At 43.6% G+C, this 22,572-nt stretch overlaps 1 protein-coding gene across 2 annotated transcripts in view; it reads left to right on the forward strand.

Annotated features, from left to right (window-relative positions):
• Positions 1–22,572, forward strand: part of JADE3 (jade family PHD finger 3) — a 163,599-nt gene that overhangs the window by 101,680 nt on the left and 39,347 nt on the right. The window contains exon 11 of one of the 2 annotated variants that reach the window (XM_082246078.1): positions 4,061–5,584. In XM_082246078.1, the coding sequence (XP_082102204.1) occupies positions 4,061–4,932 (872 nt within the window). In that variant the 3' untranslated portion in view covers positions 4,933–5,584. Of the gene's footprint in view, positions 1–4,060; positions 5,585–22,572 lie in introns of those variants that run through there. The other variant, XM_082246079.1, reaches the window with a different exon arrangement.

Here is a 22,572-nt window from a genome sequence, read left to right on the forward strand (position 1 = left end):
ATCTTCCCATTCAAGGAGATTGCTTGTTTGGAGCTACCCTGGATGACATTATTAAAGGTCTCACAGGTGGGAAGAGTACCTTTTTCCCACAGGCTACTAAGGGCAAGGACCCTCATCGTAGACGTGGGCCCTGCTTCTCAGCTCATAAGTTATTTTCGTCCCTCAGGGCAAACTGAAATTGAAGCCCTTCAGGGCCTCCTCTGGAAGATCCAAGCAAACTTGGTCTGGCAAGTCAAGAGCGGGCTTCTCCAGACCCACGGACAGGGCCCCTTCAGTAGGAAGGTGCACCCTCACCTGTATATGGGGGGGGGGGGGTCGTCTTTGCTGGTTCCTGGACCCGTGGACTTTCCTGGTACAAGACAAGTTGGTCCACGAGGTCATACAGTCCGGCTACAAGTTTGAGTTTAGTTTTTACCCTCCGGTAAAGTTCTTCCTTCCAAAGTGCGACCTTTCTCCGGTCCGCTTACAGGCTCTTTTTGGGGCGGTGTAGGCCATTTTACTTCAAAGGGTGATTGTCCCGGTTCAGACTTTAAAACGTTTTCAGGGGTTTTTTTTTTTTTTTTTTTTTTTTTTTTTGTTTTCAGGGGTTTTTATTCAAACCTGTTTACAGTCCCCAGGAAGGAAGCCAAGATGTGTCCAATTCTAGGCCTCAATCAAGGCGCTGAACTGCTTTGTGTGGGTTCAGAAGTTCGGAATGGTCCATTCGCACTGTGGTGGTTTCCCTGCATCAGGGGGATTTTCTTTCCTCCATTGATATCAAGGGCACTTACCTTCACATTCCAATATGTGTTGGTCACCAGCGCTTCCTCCACTTTGCCGCGGGAGAGGAGCATTATCAGTTTGTGGCGTTACCCTTTGGTCTCGCCTCCACTCTTCGGGTCTTTACGAAAGTGTTGGTCCTAGTGCTAGCATTGTTATTGGTACTGGGCTACTTGGACGACCTTGTTCTGCGAGCGGAGTCTCCTACTGCTCTGATGGAAAACACTATACGAACTTTGAGGGAGTTTGGCTGGATTCTGAATTTTCAGAAGTCTGCTCTGGCTCCGTCCACAAAGCTGGACTATCTGGGTCTGACTCTGGACTCGGCCTTAGCCTGAGTGCTCCTTCCTCTGGACAAACTCCAGAAACGCAGGCTGCAATTCGTCTTCTGCTGTCCAACAGATGGTCAACCCTCAAGACTTGCTTGAGGGTGCTGGGCCTAATGGGGTCTACCTTCGTAGTGGTTCAGTTTGCATGGTTCCTTATGAGGTCACTGCAAGGGAGATTCTGGCCAAATGGAACAAGAATCCGCAGTCTCCGGATAATCCTATCCGCTGAGCCGGGGAACGACAAAGTCCCTGATATGGTGGCTTCGTTTTTCGGCGCTTCGGCTAGGCAAATCCTTCCTCCCCTTGTAATGGACAGTGGTCACCACAGATGGCAGCCTTTCCGGCTGGGGAGGCACCCTCGGCAAAAATTCTGCTTAGGGGATCTGGACACTGGAAGAGTTCAGACTACCGATCAATGTCTTGGAACTCCGAGCGATCGGACTGTGCCTGAAACATTGGACGTATCGTCTTCAGGGATGTCCGGTGCGCATTCAATCAGACAATGTCACAGCCGTGGCTTATGTCAATCACCAGGGGGGCACAAGAAGTGGAGGTAGCTGACATTCTAAGATGGGCAAAATGGTTTGTTCCAGCCTTCTCCGCTGTACACTTTCCAGGGGTGGAAAACTGGCAGGCGGATTACCTCAGTCGACAGGCGTTGGACCAAGGGGAGTGGTCCCTTCATTCAGAGGTGTTTCATCAGTTGTGTCTCCAGTGGGGCATCCCCCAGGTGGATGTGTTGTCGTCTCGGCTCCACAAAAAGGTGCAGAGGTTTGTGGCTCAGTCACGGGATCCTCTGGCGGACTCCACAGATGTGCTGGTGGCCCCTTGGGGTCAGTATTGTCTGATTTACGCCTTCCCCCTTCTCAAGCTTCTTCCAAGACTTCTTCGCAGAATCGAGGCAGAAGGGATTTCCGTCATCTTAGTGGCCCTTGACTGGCCTTGCCGGGCTTGGTACGCCGATCTGGTGTGGCAGGTCGCCAATGTTCTTTGGAAGCTTCCTCTCAGGGAGGATCTGCTGTATCAAGGAATAATCTTCTATCCTCTTTACAGTCGCTGGCTTTGACGGCTTGGCTGTTGGATGCCAGGTGCTCATGGATAGAGGTTTGTCGGTGATTCCAACGCTGTTAAAAGCTAGGAAATCTACTTCTAGGAAGATCTACCATCTTACGTGGAAGACGTAAATTGCGTGCTGTGGGTCTCTTGGGGTTCATCCTTGCTCTTTTTCGGTGGCTCGGATCTTGACCTTCCTTCAGTGGGGGGTTGAGCAGTAACTGGCCTTGAGTACGATCAAGGGTCAGGTGTCGGTCTTAGCGGTCTTCTTTCAACGGCCCTTGGCCACATACTCCCTGGTACATGCTTTTATTCAGAGAGTTAGGCACCTGACCCCTCCAGTGCAGTCTTAGCTCTACAGAAGCCTCCTTTTGAGAATCTTTGGGATATTACCCTGCTCACCCTGTCCCAGAAGGTGGCCTTTTTGGTGGCTATCACCTCTGCGTGCAGGGTGTCGGAATCAGCTGTGTTATCCTGTCCACCTTATTTGGTGGTTCACAAAGATAACGTGGTTCTTTGCCCCTGTCCATCGTTCCTTCCTCTGGTTGTCTCTGATTTTCATTTGAATGAAAAATATCCGAAGGAAATTGCTTTGCATGCCTTGAATGTGGTCTGGGCAATTAGGGTGGATCTGGCAGCTTTAGGTAATCCGATTCACTATTTGTGCTCAGGAATGGGCCTCAGAAAGGGTTTTCCGCTTCCTCTGCGACCATTTCCAGATGAATCAGACAGACGGTGGTTCAGGTCTATTCCATCAAGGGTCAGGTTCCTCCTTTCCCTGTCAAGGCGCATTCTACTCAGGCGCTCAATGCCTCCTGGGCTTTCCGTCATCAGGCGTCAGTGACGCAGGCTTGCAAGGCAGCCACCTGGTCGTCGGTGCACACTTTCACAAAGTTCTATAAAGTAGATCTGTTGGCATCTACAGATGCTTCCTTTGGCCGCAAAGTTTTGCAGGCTGCTGTTTAGAGGACCTGGTCCTCTTTGAGGGTGTATTGTTTTTTTTTTTTTTTTCAGGTGAGCTCCAGTTGTTAAGCTCCTGTTTACCTGGTTAGCTATAGTTAGCCTTGGGAGTTTCTTTTTCGTAGTTCCCACCCCTCGTGTTTAACACTGCTTTGGGACGTCCCAAGAAGATCAAGAGCGATGTCCATCAATGAACGAAAAAGAAAATGGGATTTTTGACTTACCGTGAAATCCATTTCTCTGATCATTAAAGGACACAGCACCCACCCCTCTGTGGAGTTGTAATTCTCCTGACACTGCTTGCAACAAAACTGAGTACCTATAGTAGAGAGAGGGAGTATACCCCCTGGGACTGCCCATAGGTGTAGCCAGACTTCTTTTCTGCCTAGTGTCCTACTCCTGTAGGGGGCAGTATAACCCAATGGTTAAGATCAGGAGCTGTGTCTGTCAATGAACATCAGAGAAATGGATTTTACGGTAAGTCAAAATCCCATTTTTTTTTTTTTTTTCAATCATTCACTAGATACAAAATCTGGTTACACAGCACAGACAATTTGCCTATTAGATAATTTTCATGCAGGTCCAGTGGCCAAAGTGCAATAAACCACTGCAACCAAGTAACCAAACTCCACCTGTTAAATCATATCCACTTTCTATCCAAAACAGAAGACTGTTTTGGGTGGTATCCCATTTCATTTAAATGCTTCATTAACTCTGTAAGCCACGTTGTATTGAGAATAAAATACTGTGTGGGGCTTTTTTTGCTCTTGAGGCCTGATAAATACAATAAACTACTGGGCAAGGCTACTGGCGCTACCCGTTACTGAAATGTTCTTTATTTTGGCATATGTAACATTTTGCAGGCAATACTTATTTATCTAGAACACTACAGTTTTTCTGGATTTGTTTATATTTCAGTAGTGCATATCTCTAATATATATATATGTTTTTATTTTTAGGGCAACCTTTATCAAGTGCACTGGAAAATACACTGTTCTACCCTCCTCCTAGAATTACGTTAAAGTTAAAAATGCCAAAATGTCCCCCAGCAGACTGTAAAAACAGCTCTGTGAAAACTGGAAGCCGATCAGGTCTTTTGAAGAAAAATAGTTCTTCTCATAGCTGTAGCAGAGTACTACAGAAAGGGTCATCTGATCCTAGTACCAAATATTATACTAGGCATGTCTCAGAGCAAAGAAGCAATGGGCTGCTCGGCACCAATAACTCTCGGACAGACACTCAGGCCCCAGGTTCCCAGCAAACATCACGATTTAGGAGCTCAGGTAAACCTTTGTCTCTACAAGCTGTAATCCATGGACAATCGTCAAATGGAAGTGGGAAAGTTCAGCATGAAACTTCAAAGTCAAACAAATCAAATGGACTTTTGCATGGGGACAAATCCCAGAGAGACAACGCAAGTCAAACTCTTCACAGTGAAGAGTCTTTATGTCATTTGACTGGCCAGAGTAGCTTTAGGAAATCCACTTTGGACCATTTTAGTAGATCGTTTAAAGAAGCAACAAATAGCTTAGTTAGGACCATGGAAGATATTCAGAGTTGTGAAAAACCTCAAAGGAGACAATCTACAAAAGATCGCTTGTGGAACAAACAGCCTCTTGAATGTCCATCTGTGACTCCTTACCAAGATAATGATGGCTATTGTCCTGACCTTGAATTGAGTGACTCAGAAGCGGAAAGTGATGAGAATAAAGACCACATACGTGTACGGAGGGGCAACCCAAGTCATGAAAGCCCAAGCAGAGACTCAAAAAAAAGCAATCGTAGTAGAAGCAAAAAGAACATGATTCCACACAGTTCAGGTCAGAGGTGATAATACAGTGTTAGGAAGAGACATTAATTTGTGCTATTACATATCTAAATGCCAAAGGTGGGTCTGTGAACCCCCAGTGGAATACAGAGAAAGCATACGTTTTTAAAAATGTTATTTAAATTTTTTGTTTTTCCTGGAAATTTTAAAAATTGTCAATGAGCAAACTCATCCTTTTATCAGTACAACTGGATTAATAATATGCACAAATATCTTAAAGATTTTTATATCCTTTGTACCAGCCAAATGTTCATAAAGAATACATACTTGTTGCTTAATTTATGTGGCTAAAAAGCCCTGTATAATAATTTGTAAAATGCTTTTTAGTTCTCTTAACCAGTGGGTGAAAAGCATCAAGTGCTTCTGTAAATACTTTGCTTTTAGTCTGTGGTTTTTAAAGCCTATGTACAAAAATTGCTGGTTGTGCAATGAACCTGTAAATATTTTACCCAGACAAGTAGCAGAGGTCAACATCCAATTATTGTTTACAAAATTAAAGGGTAGCTGCCTGTTGTGCATCATCATCATCCGGTACACAGAAGACAGAAGCATAGCATGGGATAGATGCATGGAAATTCATCTTCAAGATTTAAAAAAAAAAAAGACACTGATGAATTTTTACAGCATTAAACACTACAATATTTTATGTTTACAGAAAGAGCCTGATCAAATTGTGTGACTGATTGCTGTTCCTACAGCCTCTTAACTATCTTGATTAGTCTTTTCCCTGCGGATTGATGTTACTAAAGTACAGTGTTTCACAAATTTTCCCGGAGTGTAATATCATGATTGCCATGTTCGAGAACCACCTGTGATCCCTTAGCTCAGGGATCCTCAAACTACGGCCCTCCAGTTGTTGCGGAACTACACATCCCATGAGGCATTGTAAAACTCTGACATTCACAGACATGACTAGGCATGATGGGAATTGTAGTTCCTGAACAGCTGGAGGGCATAGTTTGAAGACCCTTGCCTTAGCTGTTCAGAAGAGCTGAGCCTTTGAAGGATGTGCAGCAAATTTTTACATGACACTCCCTCCTATTGCCTTTGGCCTAGAGCACAGCTTTCAATATCCCACCCTCCACTCCATAAGGTAAAAAATACCTTAATTCTAGTCTTCGCTCACTGAACTCTTGCAAAGAGTTTTTAAGGGTCAATCCATTTCATTGATAAGGGCAAAAGAAGCCCAAGAGCAGATTAATCCACATCTAATAAAATTGGCCATGCTGTCTTTACCTTAGTCATCCACTAACTGCTTCTCCACAAAGGCCACTGGGGCCTGACCTTTGCTTCAAATGACAATACTCTGTCTAGCCTTGTCTCCCATAGTGATGGCTTAGGGGTGCTAAGGAAGTATGCAGCCATATGCTTGTTGTTGTCGTCCTGCATTAAAGAAAAAACATTTAGACTTTAGTTCTGCTACATTAGTATTACTTTTTTGCATTGTTACAAAAAAGTTCTTTAATAATTGGCGTGTTAAACTAGTCTATTTTGGCCGACGCTTTCCTTTTTTATAGTACTTTAAAGCAGAATTAAACTCTGGAATATACTCGCCTCAACCTTCCAGCAATGTGATGCTTGTATCCCTTGCTGGCCACTGTTATCCCGCGCATGGGCACAGGAGTCAGTCATTCTGGCACAGCCAGAGTGTGCTGGGAATGCACAACTGAGTGTGTATTCGATAGAAAACTGCAAGCAGGCAGGTAAGTGTGTATTATTGCAGAAGAAACCTAGCATGTTTCTTCTGCAATAAAGAGCTGCCTCTTTTCTACAAGTTAGGTCTAGTTTTGCTTTAAGTTAGTGTTTGTAAATTGCAATGATCTAATTGGCAAATTAGTTACTAAAAAAAAACAATTTCAGTTTATAGCAACCAACCATCTTCTGTCATTTCTGTAGTCCAGGTTTGAAAATGATGCAAAGACTGTTTACTGTGGCAAAGTGTTTTTTTTCCCTATAGTACATTTTTCATGCATTAGTTTAGGTGTGTTTGTTTTTTTGTTTTTTTTTTGTTAGAATTACAAAATTAATACCAAAGGTGCTGTATTTTTTTGCAGTTAGGGCTTTATGGCTACTTACATCGATATAATTCTGGCATCTTGTCTTATTTGTGTTGCGACATGCTTGTTCTCAAACTTGCATCTGTGTGTAAAGCCCTTGCTGTCCTGGGGACAACTTCGCTGCCAACCCCCCCTACCAAAAAAGAAAATCTTGTACATGTGACAGAAATTTCCCACTCTATCCAAAACATTGAATACAGTTGGATTTAGAGCCGGTTCACATTAGCGCGACTTGTTAGCCTGACAAGTCGCGCTCCCTCGCGGTCCTTTGACCGCTACAGGACCCGTTCTAATAGGAGCGACACAAGTCGCTCCGACTTAGAAAAAGGGTCCTGTACTATTTTGGGGCGACCTCAGAGCGACTTGCATAGACTTACATTATGTGAAGTCCCTGCAAGTCGCTCCGAAGTCGTGGTGCAATGTAATGCACAAGTCGCCCCCGAAGTAGTAAGGAGTCGTGTCGCCTCAGTGTGAACCGGCTCTTAAAGTTGATGGAAGTTTTTTAATATTTTCAATTATGTTTTGTAATTAAACAAAAATAGGTGCGCTTCAAAAACCCTGTGTCGTCCTTGAGACAAAATGCATTGGGAATTCACGCCCACAGAAGGCGAGGCAAAACATGTTTGTCTCTCAGTTTACATTGCAAGCACCTGTCTTTCAAATAAAGGATATAGTGTTTATGGTTTTACACTATATGACCTGCCTTTGTTTTTTCATGCGAATCCAGATTATCATTAGAGGTGGATCAGAGTGTTATGGCTGGCTTTTAGATCCTGCTGGTCTGGTACTGACATGCCTTGTATTGGAGTCAAGTGTCATTGGGGTATATGCTGAATCAGCTGAAACAGCAGTTGGCCTGCTTATCCACATCACGTGTGCTATTGATCTCTTTATGTACAGAGATCATGCAGTACTGGTAAGAGGCTGCAGTACTTGGTATGCAGAGCATGGGAAGAAATCATCTGTCTGTATGCGGTTTTGATCACAGTGAAGTTGAGTGTTTCACCAACTTTCAGTATTATAATCTTTTACACTTATTGGCACATGCACTGAAATTTCTTTAATATGTATTACTGTTTTTTTATGGGGAGTGACATTTTTCTGGCACATTGATTTTATACATGCCGGGCTTTGGAAGCGCACCTATTTTTGTTCATTTAATATTTTAATTCTATCCTGTTTTCAGATAGATTGTGTAAGGCATCTATATTTATTTTTCACTAAGCATAAAAATATTTTTTTACTAATTAGGTTTTCTAACCGTTATTTTTTTTTTCCCCCCAAGGGAGGGATTAGATCTCTAGATAGAAGTTGAGCAAAAGAGCCAAAATGTTTTGGGGGCAGATCAGCCATAACGTTATGACCCCTGACAAGTTAAGTGAATAACATTGATTCTCTCATTACAATCAGAAAGTCTGTGGGATATATTAGGCAGCAAGTAAACATGTTGTCCATGAAGCAGAGTTGTTAAAAGCAGAAAAAATGGGCATACCAGTTTTTTGTGTGTGGGGCTGCATAGTCACAGCCTGCTCAGGGGGCCCATGTTGACCTGTGTCCATAGCTAAAAGAACGTACACCGGGCACATAAGCATCAGAACTGGACTACGGAGCAGTGGGAGAAGGTGGCCTGGTCTGTTGAACCACGTTTTCTTTTACATCATTTGGATGGCTGGGTGCATGTGCATCTTTTTCCTAAAGGAAGAAATGGTACCAGGATACAGTATGGGAAGGCAAGCCAACAGTGTGGTGCTTTGGGTAATGTTCTGCTGAGAGAAGACACTGCAATCAGAGTATATAGTTTCCATGAAGAGGAGTACTTGGTAACCACCAATGTTTAGGCAGGTGGTATGTGTTAATGTATCATTCACATGAATTGCAGGTCCAAGGTTTCACAGCAGAACATTACCCAAAGCACCACACTGTTGGCTTTGTTCAAGGTGTTGATTTGGCCTCAATTTTCCAGATATAAATCCAATCGAGCATAGTGGAATGTGCTGGAAAAATCTGACCCATGGAGACCCAAAGAGTCTACTACTGATGGGTTGGTGCCTGATACCAAAGCATACCTTCTGAAGTCTAGAGTCGTCGGTGCCTTGATGGGTCAGAGCAGTTTTAGCGGTGAAAGAGGGACCTACTCAATATTAGCTGGGTGATCATAAAGTTATGGCTGATCAGCGTAGTTATTTCATCACAGATAAAGATGACAGGCCATCACGTTTTGGGGGTCTTAAGGCTCCCCATTTATCAGGGCCTACATTGCCTAGACTCTTACTGGTTAATGGGGAATAAAATTAACACTGTATATAATCCAAAGAAATGCTTCAGCAGCTGGTTTTTAGACCTTTCCAACCAACTGCTGAAGTGTGTTTTTGGATTAAAAAACTCAGATTTAGCTTAAATCTTTATTTACCAGTAAGATACTAAATCAGCAATCTTGGCTCTGATAAATGGGAGACCTTATAGCGTTTGCAACATGTTTGAATTTGTTTAACCACTTGCCGACCGCCGCACGACTATTTACTGCGGCAGTCAGCCGCTCCTGGGCAAACCGACGTAGGGCTACGTCGCTCGCCCAGGAGCCTGTAGGGGGCGAGCGCGCGCCGCCGGAGGTGCGCTCCCGCTCGTTCGCAGGGATCCCCGTGCGTGTGACCAGCGGCTCCGATGTCCGCCGGCCACTCGCGATCTCCCGCAGGAGAGGGAGAAAGGCAGACGGCTGATGTAAACACAGCCGTCTGTCATTCTCCCTGATGTGAGTGCAGAGACTATACGATCCTGCTATGTAGGATCGTATGTCTCTGTAGATACATCACAAGCAATGTTCCCTCTAATTTTTTACTGGGCTGAGCAAATAAAAAAATTTCTGAGCGCAGTGCTCCCCAACCTTTTTATCGCCGCGGACCGGTCAACGTTTGATCATTTTTCTGTGGCCCCCAATCAATGCAGAGTGCCCACAGCATTGCCCCCAATCAATGCAGAGTGCCATAGCATTGCCCCCAATCAATGCAGAGTACTACAGCATTGCCCCCAATCAATGCAGAGTACTACAGCATTGCCCCCAATCAATGTAGAGATGCCAGCGTGCCCCTTTTCAATGTAGAGGTGCCAGTGTGCCCCCTTTCAATGTAGAGATGCCAGTGTGCCACCTTTCAATGTAGAGATGCCAGTGTGCCACCTTTCAATGTAGAGATGCCAGTGTGCCCCCTTTCAATGTAGAGATGCCAGTGTGCCCCCTTTCAATGTAGAGATGCCAGCGTGCCACCTTTCAATGTAGAGATGCCAGTGTGCCCCCTTTCAATGTAGAGATGCCAGCGTGCCACCTTTCAATGTAGAGATGCCAGTGTGCCCCCTTTCAATGTAGAGATGCCAGTGTGCCACCTTTCAATGTAGAGATGCCAGTGTGCCCCCTTTCAATGTAGAGATGCCAGTGTGCCCCCTTTCAATGTAGAGACTCTTCAGTCCCGAGTCTAGTAATGGTTCTGCCATTTTTTCAGTTTTTAATTAATGCAGAGTGCCCACAGCATTGTCCCCAAATCAATGTAGAGATGCCAGTGTTCCCCCCCCCCCGTGCACTTACCTCATGGTCACGGGCGGCAGCTTCTCTTCAGTTCATTCCCCGGCTTCCTGCCTCTCCTCAGTCCTCCTGACTCCCCGAGTCCCGGCGCCTCTTCCTCGGCCAATGGCATGAAGTTGGCCTTTCGGCCAATCAGGAAGCGGGAGGACCCGCTCCCTGATTGGCCAGGAGGAGGATCCGTGTGACAATAGCGAATTTTCATTCGCTATTGTCACACAATGGGCGTGCTCTCGCGGCGCACGCTCTGCTACACGGCCGCCACGTCTGCGGCTGCGCGGTTTGAATAGGTGCTTGCGCGGGACCTTCATTCACACTGCGCGCCCGCGCATGCGCGCAGGCTAAAGGGAACACTGATCACAAGCCACGCCCCCACAGTTAGAATAACACCCCTAGGGATACATTTAACCCACTGATCACCAATAAAGTTAACCCCTTCCCTACCAGTGTCATTTTTACAGTAACAGTGCATATTTATAGCACTGATTACTGTAGTAATGTCACTGGTACTCCCAAAAGTGTCAAAAATGTCTGTCAGGGGTCCGATCTGTCCGCTGCAATGTCGCAGTCCCGCAAAAAAATCGCAGATAGCCGCCATTACTAGTTAAAAAAAAATAATAAAAATGACATAAATCTTTCCCGTAGTTAGTAAACGCAATAACTTTTGTGCAAACCAATCAAAATAAGCTTATTGCGATTTTTATTTTAACAAATATGTAGCAGAAAACAAATTGGCCTAAAATGTTAAATTTTGATTTTTACATTTTTTTTGAGAATTTCATATAAAAAAAATGTTAAAAATATTGTTTTTCAAAATTGTCGCTCTTTTTCTGTTTATAGCGCAAAAAATAAAAATCGCACAGGTGATCAAATACCACCAAAAGAAAGCTCTGTTTGTGGGAAAAAAAGGACGTCAATTTAATTTGGGTACAGTGTCGCACGACCGCGCAATTGTCCATTAAAGTCACGCAGTGCCGAATCGCAAAATAGGGCCTGGTCTTTGAGCAGCCAAATCCTCCAGGGCTTCAGTGGTTAATTCCTTAACTTTGAATTTCTTTGCTAAAATACATTTTATTGGACTTGTATACTTTTGGTGCAGCACCCTTACTCTGCGCCTTCCAGGGTTGCTTAAGGTGCTCTTGATGCCCCTTTGTATTAGAGAGCTGCCTAGCCAAAATCGTTGTGGTCTAAAGCATGGTTCACTAAGAAGCTAAATCCGTTTTGGATCCAGCACCTCCTACCTACAGCTTCTAAGGTTTTTACTATTTTAGACCCTGTTAGGGAGATTTCCTGTTGCATTCTGTCTCAGTGATAATATTATACCTGGGATTGGAAGTGAAGAGGGAAACCTCAAACAGGGATACTCACAGTAATAAGCTGACAGATAATAACTCTTCACTTAATTAAGAGCTAAAAAAATGTGACCACTGTTGCACTTTAAATAAACTTTGCATCTGTACGGACACATTAAAAAAGCCCAGTTGAGTTGCAGAAAAAAATCCCTCCATAAAAACAAAATATTTTGTTTGGTTCCCTATGTCTCAAAACAGACTGGAACATTTGAAGCATTGTGCTGTATGTACGTCGAGGTGTTAAGTAGCACATTGTAGTGGATGTATCTGCCAATAGAAGTAAGAGGTAAGATGGTTATTCGGGTATACTAAGTCCCCGTTCACACTGGGGCGACCTGTCAGGCGACCTGGTCGCCTGACAGGTCGCTGTAGGTCGCTCGCCATAGAGAAGCTATGGACCCGTTGTAATAGGAGCGACACAAGTCGCTCTGACTTAGAAAAAGGGTCCGTAGCTTCTTTGGGGCGACCCGGAGCGACCTGCATTGACTTCAATGTTATGAAGTTTGTGCCGGCCGCTCCGAGGTCGCCCCGGCAAGTCGGATCGCCCCAGTGTGAACGGGGCCTTAAAGTGTATCTAGAGGCAACTTTTTTTTTTTTTTGTTTCAGATAGTGGACAGGGATTAGAACACCTGTCAGGTTTTTATTGCGGTCTGTGCCCCTATTAGGGACCTTCATACTCTATTTGTCATGTTTACTGTTAAAAGTCCAAGTTTTGGGTTGTCCCCACAACAGTAAAAGATAAGTCTTCCAATGGGCACATCAGATCTGGTTACAACCAGGGATTCTCTCACTTTGCAGGGATTTCCTCACTTCCTATTTTTGTTATGGAACAAAGTGAATGGAAATTGCCCCAATAGGATGCAGATGGAAAAAATGACAGGGGCTATAAACCTTCATTACTCCAAAAATGAGAAAAAGTTTTGACTTTTAAGCACTACAAGATCAAAAAGCAAACCTTTGTTATTTTGCAACTTACTTATTCTTAGATGTGATCACTTCAAAATAGAAGCAAGCCTGAAAAGGAAACAAATACAGCCAAGGCTGCAAAGAATGAGATTGAGGGCTGTGTCCTTAATCCCCTTTCTCTGTCTCAAAGGTAAAACATCATCTCTGATATTTCACCAAAGCCCCCCAACGGGGCTCTTGAAAAATTGCAAAAAATAATACAATTGTTAAAAAAAAAAAACTGACACCAGTGGCGGAGCTACCAGGGTCTCAAAGGTCGCACTTGTGACCAGGCCCTGGTGTTCTCTCATTGTGTGGGGAGCCCAGCTGAGGGGTCAGGGTTTCTAGCACCTGGGGCCCTGAAGGTTCTAGTTACCTCTGCCAGTAAGTCTGTTTTTTTCAACAGAACAAGCTCTCTTGCAGTTACACGGATGAGACCGATAATTCAACAATGGCAGGGTTGCGTAACATTATACGTTTTTATTTATTTATGTAAACCTTTTTTTAAAAAAAAAAAAAAAATGGAAAAAACTGTTTGCTGTAACTGACCATAAAGTATTAGCTGAAGTTTGGATTCAAATTTTTTAGTGTATCCAAATCTGCCACCACATCTGTGGATTGGTAAGCTGCAAAGTATTACATTTTTGGTTTTGAGTTCATGACCGCTTAGTTTGTCCCTATCTTGCTTTTCTAGTAGGTTAGAAGTCTTCCTTAAACTTGGCAGTAAAAGTCTCCAAACTTAGACCCTTGAAGTGGAGCTATAGCCCCCCCACCAAAAAATTACAAATACTGTAACTGCCGACTTTTATTATTAGGACACTTACCTGTCCAGGGATCCCGTGATGTCGGCACCCCAGCCAATTTTTTTTATTCGGCTCTCGGATGCTTTTGCTGCAATTCCTTGCAAGGGAAACCGGCAGTGAAGCCTTGCAGCTTCACAGCCGGTTCCCTACTGCGCAAAGCGCATGGCCCGTCGGGAAGGAGGAGGGGGCTGAACTTCCGGGGGATCTTGCCGCGTTGAGGTCTCCCAGAAGTGGGGACGGGCAGCTGTCAAAAATAGGTACCTACTCCCCCGAAAGGTGCCAAATGTGGAGGAAGCAAACAAGCAGAGCTTGCCCTTTTGGGTGGAGCGCTGCTTTAATATCGAATCAAATGTATGTGAGAAAGCTGCTCAGCCTAATTTTGGATGACCTAGCTGTAGACTTAGTGATTTCAAAGGAATTAAAATATCAACACTGTGCTGTTCCAAGAAGGGCTGAGTGACCCTGGTTGGCTTTTCACTGACCTAAAACATCTGATCGAGGATGAGCATTGCATTCAGCAAATATGGGTATATACCTCCTGGCATTGAACATAAAAGTAGTAGGTTCTATGTCAGAATAAAAATCTATCTTTTTTTAATGACTTGATAACAATCAGTAATGTGAGAATTCTGAAAAAACGCAGTAAAGTGCACGTATTCGAAATAGGCAGTCAACACACTTAATAGCTTTTGACTGTACGTAAGCTTGTCTTTGCAAAACGACACAGTTCACCAATTTGTTGTAATGTTGGCCTTGTTCAGTGAGAAGTGATATTTTGAAGTGTTTTCGCCTTAGTAAACAATGGGATTGATTTACTAAAGCTGGAGAGTGAAAAATCTGGTGCAGCTCTGCATGGTAGCCAATCAGTTTGTTCAATTAAGCTTTGACAAAAAAAAAACTGAAAGCTGATTGGTTTCTATAGAGAGCTGCACCACATTTTGTACTCTCCAGTTTTAGTAAATCAACCTGTGTGTCAAAATGAATATACTTACTCCTATTGCCTGGCTGTTAGAAAGTAATTTTGTAATTTATAGAACTACGGCAACTTTTAAAAGATAAATTGGAATATGTGTAACCTAATTCTATGTTTACTGACACAGAGTTACCCAACAACCCAGTTGGAGGCAGGGTGTTCTACTCTGCCCAAGGATCTCTATACCCCCTTCCATGTGATCTGAGCAGCCAAGCCCATGCAATACACAACCATAAGGACACATTAACCCCTGTACATTTTGATGCATTGCAATAAGGCAGCCTGTTTGTTTTGAATGGCTTGCCAATACACCAAAAGCAGAGGGGAAATGTGCTTGCAATATTTCTGTATCGGCGCATGACAATGCACTCTAGTGCGCTACAATGCAAGCGTGATGTGGAAGTTCATTGTAGTGCCATTCAAAATGAATGGCACCTATGCATATCAAGTGCATTATTGCAATGCAATGTTGTGAATGGCCCCCTAATTTTGTTTAATATTTTCTGAACAGTGTTACACTGGTGCTAATCTTTGAAATATTGCTTGAAATGAACTCTCAATTTCATTCCACGTGAACACTAGTGTCTGCCTAACACTTGTAAATTATGTATGTATGTTTTGTTGCAGTTAATGAAGGAGATTGCCTTGTGTCCATCAAATGGTCCTTCCCTTGTTACTTTATACTTCAGCTTTTGTTTATTTTTACTTTGTGTTTTTACATATATAAATATGTATATATTCAATTTTCAAAAACGGACTGAGCCTTTTCTGATGTCCCTGTTTTACAAAAAAACTTTTTCATTAAATTATGTATTTGGCAACCTTATTTTTCGTTTGGCGTTCTTAAAGCAAATATTTTATTCATCAAATTGTTAGAGGCATTTAATAGTAGGCACCACCTGGTGAAACTTCATCTAGCAGGTCAAATGCTTGTCTGCCTACACACCTAGTCATTGGTCACTCGTGATAGTCAGCAGAGTAAGAGAGGGCAGGACCTCCCTGCATGAAACCTATACTTGCATAAGAGTGCCCAGGTTTTTGGGGCATCAAATTCGCTCTAGAGCTAACTGAAGCTACTTGCAGGTGTCCAGAAAATGCCTATGCTTACACGAAAATAAATGCATTTTCATTCAAAAGTTTATTAGCAAAATTAATTTAAAAGAAATGGATTCACCTTCGTTATCAAATTTACCACTACAGTGAATCAAATCTTCAAATGTATCACACTGCTTGAAAACCAAAGCAACTCAGCAGCTCTGTATCTATACAAAAATGGAGAGCAATGGCTAGTGTAGGTAAAAAAAACACTTGATCAATGCATATTACCAACAATAATGATCTAGATGCACACCAGATGTAGAAAGTCAGCTCACCGGAAGCTGGCAAGAAGAGTGAAGGCAATCCGAGTCAAAATGCTTGGGTTGGCACTGAAGAAGTCACCGCAGAGGTGTTCCAAGTAGAAGAGGACCAAACTTACATGTTTCAGGACCCATGCCCCTTCTCTAATGTGATCCTCTGCTCTGGACTGCCCCACACAGATGTGGTACCTGACCTAATAAGACTGCTGGGAGACACCCTGTGGATTCTGTCAGACCTTTTGTCCCAAGGAATGATTTGCCATGCTGCTTCACAGTCGCAGGCTTTTTAATGGCCAGGGTCTGAGGAACAAGGGTATCTGTGAGTCTGTAAATACTACCCTGCTAAAAATTAATGTTTGATTCTTGCATGGTCATTCATTTGACATGGAAGCATACTTCACTGGGTAGGAGTCTTTAGGCAAGAGTTTCTTAGTGGGACAAAAACTCTCCGTCCTGCAGCTGGTTCTGGACCAGCCTTTAGCTCTCACCACTATCAAGGGTCATGTTTCTGTTTGAAAGGCCATTGCCTACTCACTCTTTGAAGACCTTTGTACATAGGGTCCCTCATAAAACTTCCCAGATGGACCCCATAGGAATGCATCGTCTCGTTCCTGCTCGAGCAGACTATCTTTCAGACATACGTTCTAAGGCTTCGGGTTCTGCCCTTTCCAGCGCAGACGCGTACTACTAAATTGTGCACTTGTTTCCCAGTTTAAGGCTGCCACCTGGTCTTGTTTTTTTAAGTTCTACCAGATGGACATTGCATCATCTGATGCCAGCATAGGGCATAAGATCCTTCAGGCAGCTCATTGACACTGGCAAGCAAAGCTGTAAGACAGCCCAGCATAACCCCTCTCAATCCCAGCATTCCTTTTTTTTTTTTGCTATTGTCCTAGGGGAATATAACTCTTTTTATCTACAGTATCTCACAAAAGTGAGTACACCCCTCACATTTTTGTAAATATTTTATTACATCTTTTCATGTGACAACACTGAAGAAATGACACTGCTACAATGTAAAGTAGTGAGTGTACAGCTTGTATAACAGTGTAAATTTGCCATCCCCTCAATAAAACCACACACAGCCATTAATGTCTAAACCGCTGGCAACAAAAGTGAGTACACCCCCTAAGTGAAAATGTCCAAATTGGGCCCAAAGTGTCAATATTTTGTGTGGTCATTATTTTCCAGCACTGCCTACCCTCACCAAAGCTTCACAGGTTGCCACTGGAGTCCTCTTCCACTCCTCCATGATGACATCACAGAGCTGGTAGATGTTAGAGACCTTGCGCTCCTCCATCTTCCGTTTGAGGATGCCCCACAGATGCTCAATATGGTTTAGGTGTGGGACATGCTTGGCCAGTCAATCACCTTTACCCTCAGCTTCTTTATCAAGGCAGTGGTTGTCTTGGAGGTGTGTTTGGGGTTGTTATGTTGGAATACTGCGCTGCTGCCCAGTCTGAACCAAATAGGTTGATCTTGGTCTCCAAACAGAGGTTAAGAAATGATAAGCTCAGAGTCCTGTCTACAAATGCTCGCAGTTTAGGTAAAAAAATCAATGAACTTGGGTCAATAATGGCATCTGAGAATGTAGATTTAGTGGCTGTTACGGAGACATGGTTCAATGAAAGAAATGACTGGGACATAACCATACCAGGATACTCTTTATACAGAGAAGGCAAGAAAGGAGGAGGAGTGGCCCTGTATGTGAAAGATAGCATTAAATCTAACCTAATACAAGTTGGTGAGGCCAACATAGAGTCAGTTTGGGTTACGTTGCAGTTTGCTAATCATGCAGTAACTCGTGTAGGTGTGATGTATAGACCACCTGGTCAAGTTAAAGAACTAGATGATCTACTAGTTGAAGAAATAGCTAAAATGACAATGAAAGGAGAAGTTATCATTATGGGAGATTTCAATCTTCCAGATATAAACTGGAAAACCAAAATAGCAAGTTCTACCAGGAGTACAGATATTCTAAATTCCCTACTGGGGTTGTCTCTGCAACAAGTGGTTGAGGAGCCAACCCGGAGGGAGGCCATTTTGGATTTGGTATTCACAAATGGGGATTCGGTATATGATGTCATTGTAGGCGAAACCTTGGGATCTAGTGATCACCAGTCAGTGTGGTTTAATATAAGAACTGTGAAAGAGTCACACCACACAAAAACAAAAGTTTTAGATTTTAGAAAAACAGACTTTTCAAAAATGAAATTAGTCATAAATGAGTCCTTATCAGACTGGAACGGATTACATGGAGTCCAGGAGAAATGGGACAACCTAAAAGGTGCATTATTGAAGGCAACAGAAAATTGCATTAGACTTGTCAGTAAAAGCAAAAAAAGGAAGAGACCACTGTGGTACTCAGCATAAGTGGCCCAAATCATTAAAAATAAAAAGCTAGCATTTTGTAATTATAAAAAAACCCAGAGCAATGAAGATAAGGAAATCTACAAGATTAGGCAGAAAGAGGCCAAGCAAGTTATAAGAACTTCTAAAGCGCAGGCAGAAGAAAAACTAGCTCAGTCTATGAAAAAGGGGATAAGACATTCTTCAGATATATAAATGAAATAAGGAAATTAAAACAAGGAATAACTAAATTAAAAACAAAGGACGGAAGGTATGTAGAAGAGAATAAAGGGCTAGCCGACTGCCTTAATGAATACTTCTGTTCAGTTTTTACAGAAGAAAAAGAAGGAAAAGGACCTCCACTTGAAAGGATGACTAATGAATCGTTTGCATGTGTCTTTACAGAGGAAGACGTTCTAAGATTGCTGTCTAAAGTGAAGACAAATAAGTCACAGGGTCCTGATGAGATACACCCAAAATTATTAAAAGAGCTTAGTGGTGAGCTGGCAAAACCATTAACAGATTTATTTAACCAATCATTAGTAACAGGAGTCGTCCCGGAAGATTGGAAATTGGCAAATGTCGTGCCCATTCACAAGAAAGGTAGTAGGGAGGAATCGAGCAACTATAGACCAGTGAGTCTGACATCAATAGTAGGCAAATTAATGGAAACCCTATTAAAGGATAGAATTGTGGAACATCTTAAATCCCATGGATTGCAAGATGAAAAACAACATGGGTTTACTTCAGGGAGATCATGTCAAACAAATCTTATAGATTTTTTTGACTGGGTGACTAAAATAATAGACGGTGGAGGTGCAGTAGACATTGCATATCTAGATTTTAGTAAGGCTTTTGGCACTGTCCCACATAGAAGACTTATCAATAAACTACAGTCATTGAGCATGGACTCCCATATTGTTGAGTGGATTAGGCAGTGGCTGAGTGACAGACAACAGAGGGTTGTAGTCAATGGAGAACATTCAGAACAAGGTCATGTTACCAGTGGGGTACCTCAGGGATCTGTACTGGGACCAATTTTGTTTAATATCTTCATAAGTGATATTGCAAAAGGCCTCGATGGTAAGGTTTGTCTTTTTGCTGATGACACAAAGATATGTAACAGGGTTGATGTTCCTGGAGGGAAACGCCAAATGGAAAAGGATTTAGGAAAACTAGAAGAATGGTCAGAACTCTGGCAAATGAAATTTAATGTGGATAAGTGCAAGATAATGCACCTGGGGCGTAAAAACCCAAGGGCAGAATATAGAATATTTGACACAGGCCTGACCTCAGTATCTGAGGAAAGGGATTTAGGAGTAATTATTTCAGAAGACGTAAAGGTGGGAAGACGATGTAATGGAGCAGCACGAAATGCCAGCAGCATGCTTGGATGTATAGGGAGAGGTATAAGCAGTAGAAAGAGAGAAGTGCTTATGCCGCTGTACAGAACACTGGTGAGACCTCACTTGGAGTATTGTGCGCAGTACTGGAGGCCATATCTCCAGAAGGATATAGATACTCTAGAGAGAGTTCAGAGAAGAGCTACTAAACTAGTACATGGATTGCAGGAAAAAACTTACCAGGAAAGGTTAAAGGACCTTAACATGTATAGCTTGGAAGAAAGAAGAGACAGAGGGGATATGATGGAAACTTTTAAATACATAAAGGGAATCAACTCGGTAAAGGAGGAGAGCATATTTAAAAGAAGAAAAACTACCACAAGAGGACACCGTTTTAAACTAGAGGGGCAAAGGTTTAAAAGTAATATGAGGAAGTATTACTTTACTGAGAGAGTAGTGGATGCATGGAATAACCTTCCTGCAGAAGTGGTAGCTGCAAATACAGTGAAGGAGTTTAAGCATGCATGGGATAGGCATAAGGCTATCCTTCATATAAGATAGGGCCAGGGACTATTCATAGGATTCAGATATATTGGGCAGACTAGATGGGCCAAATGGTTCTTATCTGCCGACACATTCTATGTTTCCTTAGACCACAGGACATGGTTCCAGTATTCCATGTCCTTAGTCTGCTTGTCTTCAGCAAAATGTTTGCGGCTTTCTTACTGCATAATCTTTAGAAGAGGCTTTCTTCTGGGATGACAGCCATGCAGACCAATTTGATGCAGTGTGTGGCATATGGTCTGAGCACTGACTGGCTGACCCCCCCACCCCTTCAACCTCTGCAGCACTCATACGTCTATTTCCCAAAGGCAACTTCTGGATATGACGCTGAGCACGTGCACTCATCTTCTTTGGTCGACCATGGTGAGGCCTGTTCTGAGTGGAACCTGCCCTGTTAAACCACTGTATGGTCTTGGCCACCGTGCTGCAGCTAAGTTTCAGGGTCTTGGCAATCTCCTTATAGCTTAGGCCATCTTTATGTAGAGCAGCATTTTTTTTTTTTTTAAATCCTCAGAGTTCTTTGAAGTGAGGTGCCATGTTGAACTTCCAGTGAACAGTATAAGAGAGTGAGATTGATGACACCAAATCTGCTCCCTATTCACACTTGAGGCCTTGTAACACTAACGAGTCACATGACACTAGGGAGGGAAAATGGCTAATTGGGCCCAATTTGGACATTTTCACTTAGGGGTGTACTCACTTTTGCTGCCAGCGGTTAAGACATTTAATGGCTGTGTGAGTTATTTTTAAGGGGCGGCAAATTTACACTGTTATACAAGCTGTACACTCACTACTTTACATTATAGCAAAGTGTAATTTCTTCAGTGTTGTCTCATGAAAACATAAAATATTTACAAAAATGTGAGGGGTGTACTCAGTTTTGTGAGATATTGTATCTCTTAGCAGTAGACCCATTGCTTTACTTTTGGTTTTTATCAAGACTACTTTTTCTTCTTGCAAGTTTCCTCAGTAGCTGTAGAGCTTTAAAGTGCTCACTATTGCAGGTGTCTTGACCTGCTGGTACTCTGCCTTGGAGCATGTGACATGTGGGCACTGGGCTCTACTGAAGGCACTTCAGGTCTAAGAGTATGACTGGAAACTTCATCCTGCCACAATGCCTGTACCCCCTTAAAGCGCAGGGGTAGGCAATTTTTCAGAGGTTGAGATTCACCTGGACAACATGGACGAAATCAAAGATCACTGGTGAGAGGGGGCGTCCTTTAAAAAAAATAACTATCAAGCGCCCAATAAAAACACAGCATATTGTCCTGTTCCCCCACCCACTCCCACTAGTGTCCTTTACACATCATCTTCCTCACAGTAGTGTCTTAGGCCCCCCCCACAGTTTGAACCTCTGCCCCCCCCCCATACAGTAGTGTCCTCTGCCTTCCCATAGCAGTGTCCTGTCCCCCTTCACATCACCCCCCTCCATTATAGTGTTCTCTGCCCTCTTCCCACCACAGTAGGGTCCTCTGCCCCTTATACTATTGCAATTTCCTGTCCCCCTTCCATTTACGTCCCCAACTGTAGTGTCCCCTCTCCCCTTCACATCACAACTCCCCACTGTAGTGTCATCTGCACCCTCCTAGCAGTGTCCTCTGTCCCCTTCACACATCCCTACTGTAGTCTGCTCTCCAAAGCAATGTCCTTGGTCCCCTTCAGCCCCCCGCCCACACTGTAGTGTCCTCTGCCCCCCAAAGCAATGTCCTTTTCACATGCTCCCCCCCACTGTAGTGTCCTCTGCCCCTCCAAAGCAATGTCCTTTGACCCCATTCACCCCCCCCCCACTGTAGTGTCCTCTGCCCCCCTAAACAATATAATTTGTCCCCTTCACACCCTCCTCCACTGTAGTGTCCTCTGCCCCCCCTAAACAATATAATTTGTCCCCTTCACATCCCCCCCCACTGTAGTATCCTCTGCGCCCCCCCAATGCAGTGTCCTCTGTCCCCTTTACCCCTCACTGTAGTGTTCTCTGCCCCCCCAGTGCAATGTCCTTCACACCCCTCTCCCTTTTCAGTGTCCTCTGTCCCCTTCACACCGGTGTGTAGGTAGCACTCTCCTACCTTACACTGGTGTATAGCAGAGCGGAGAGCAGGAAGTATGACCAACTCAGTACTGGATAAAAGGATGGGGGCGAACTCTATTTTTTACATTAACAAGCTGGTGATTGGTTTCTAGGGCCTCCCGGCAACCTATCACCTGCCGGTTAACGTAAAAAATTTTATTCCAGCAGCCCCACCCTCTTTCCAGTACTGTTGACTTCTCCCATTCCCGTTGCAGTGAAAAGGAGAGCGGTGGCGACTGGGGAAAGGACTGTGTGCAGGGCTGTGT

Source organism: Pelophylax lessonae (assembly GCF_965119305.1).
Source record: "Pelophylax lessonae genome assembly, chromosome: 2".
Classification (NCBI taxonomy): Eukaryota; Metazoa; Chordata; class Amphibia; order Anura; family Ranidae; genus Pelophylax; species Pelophylax lessonae.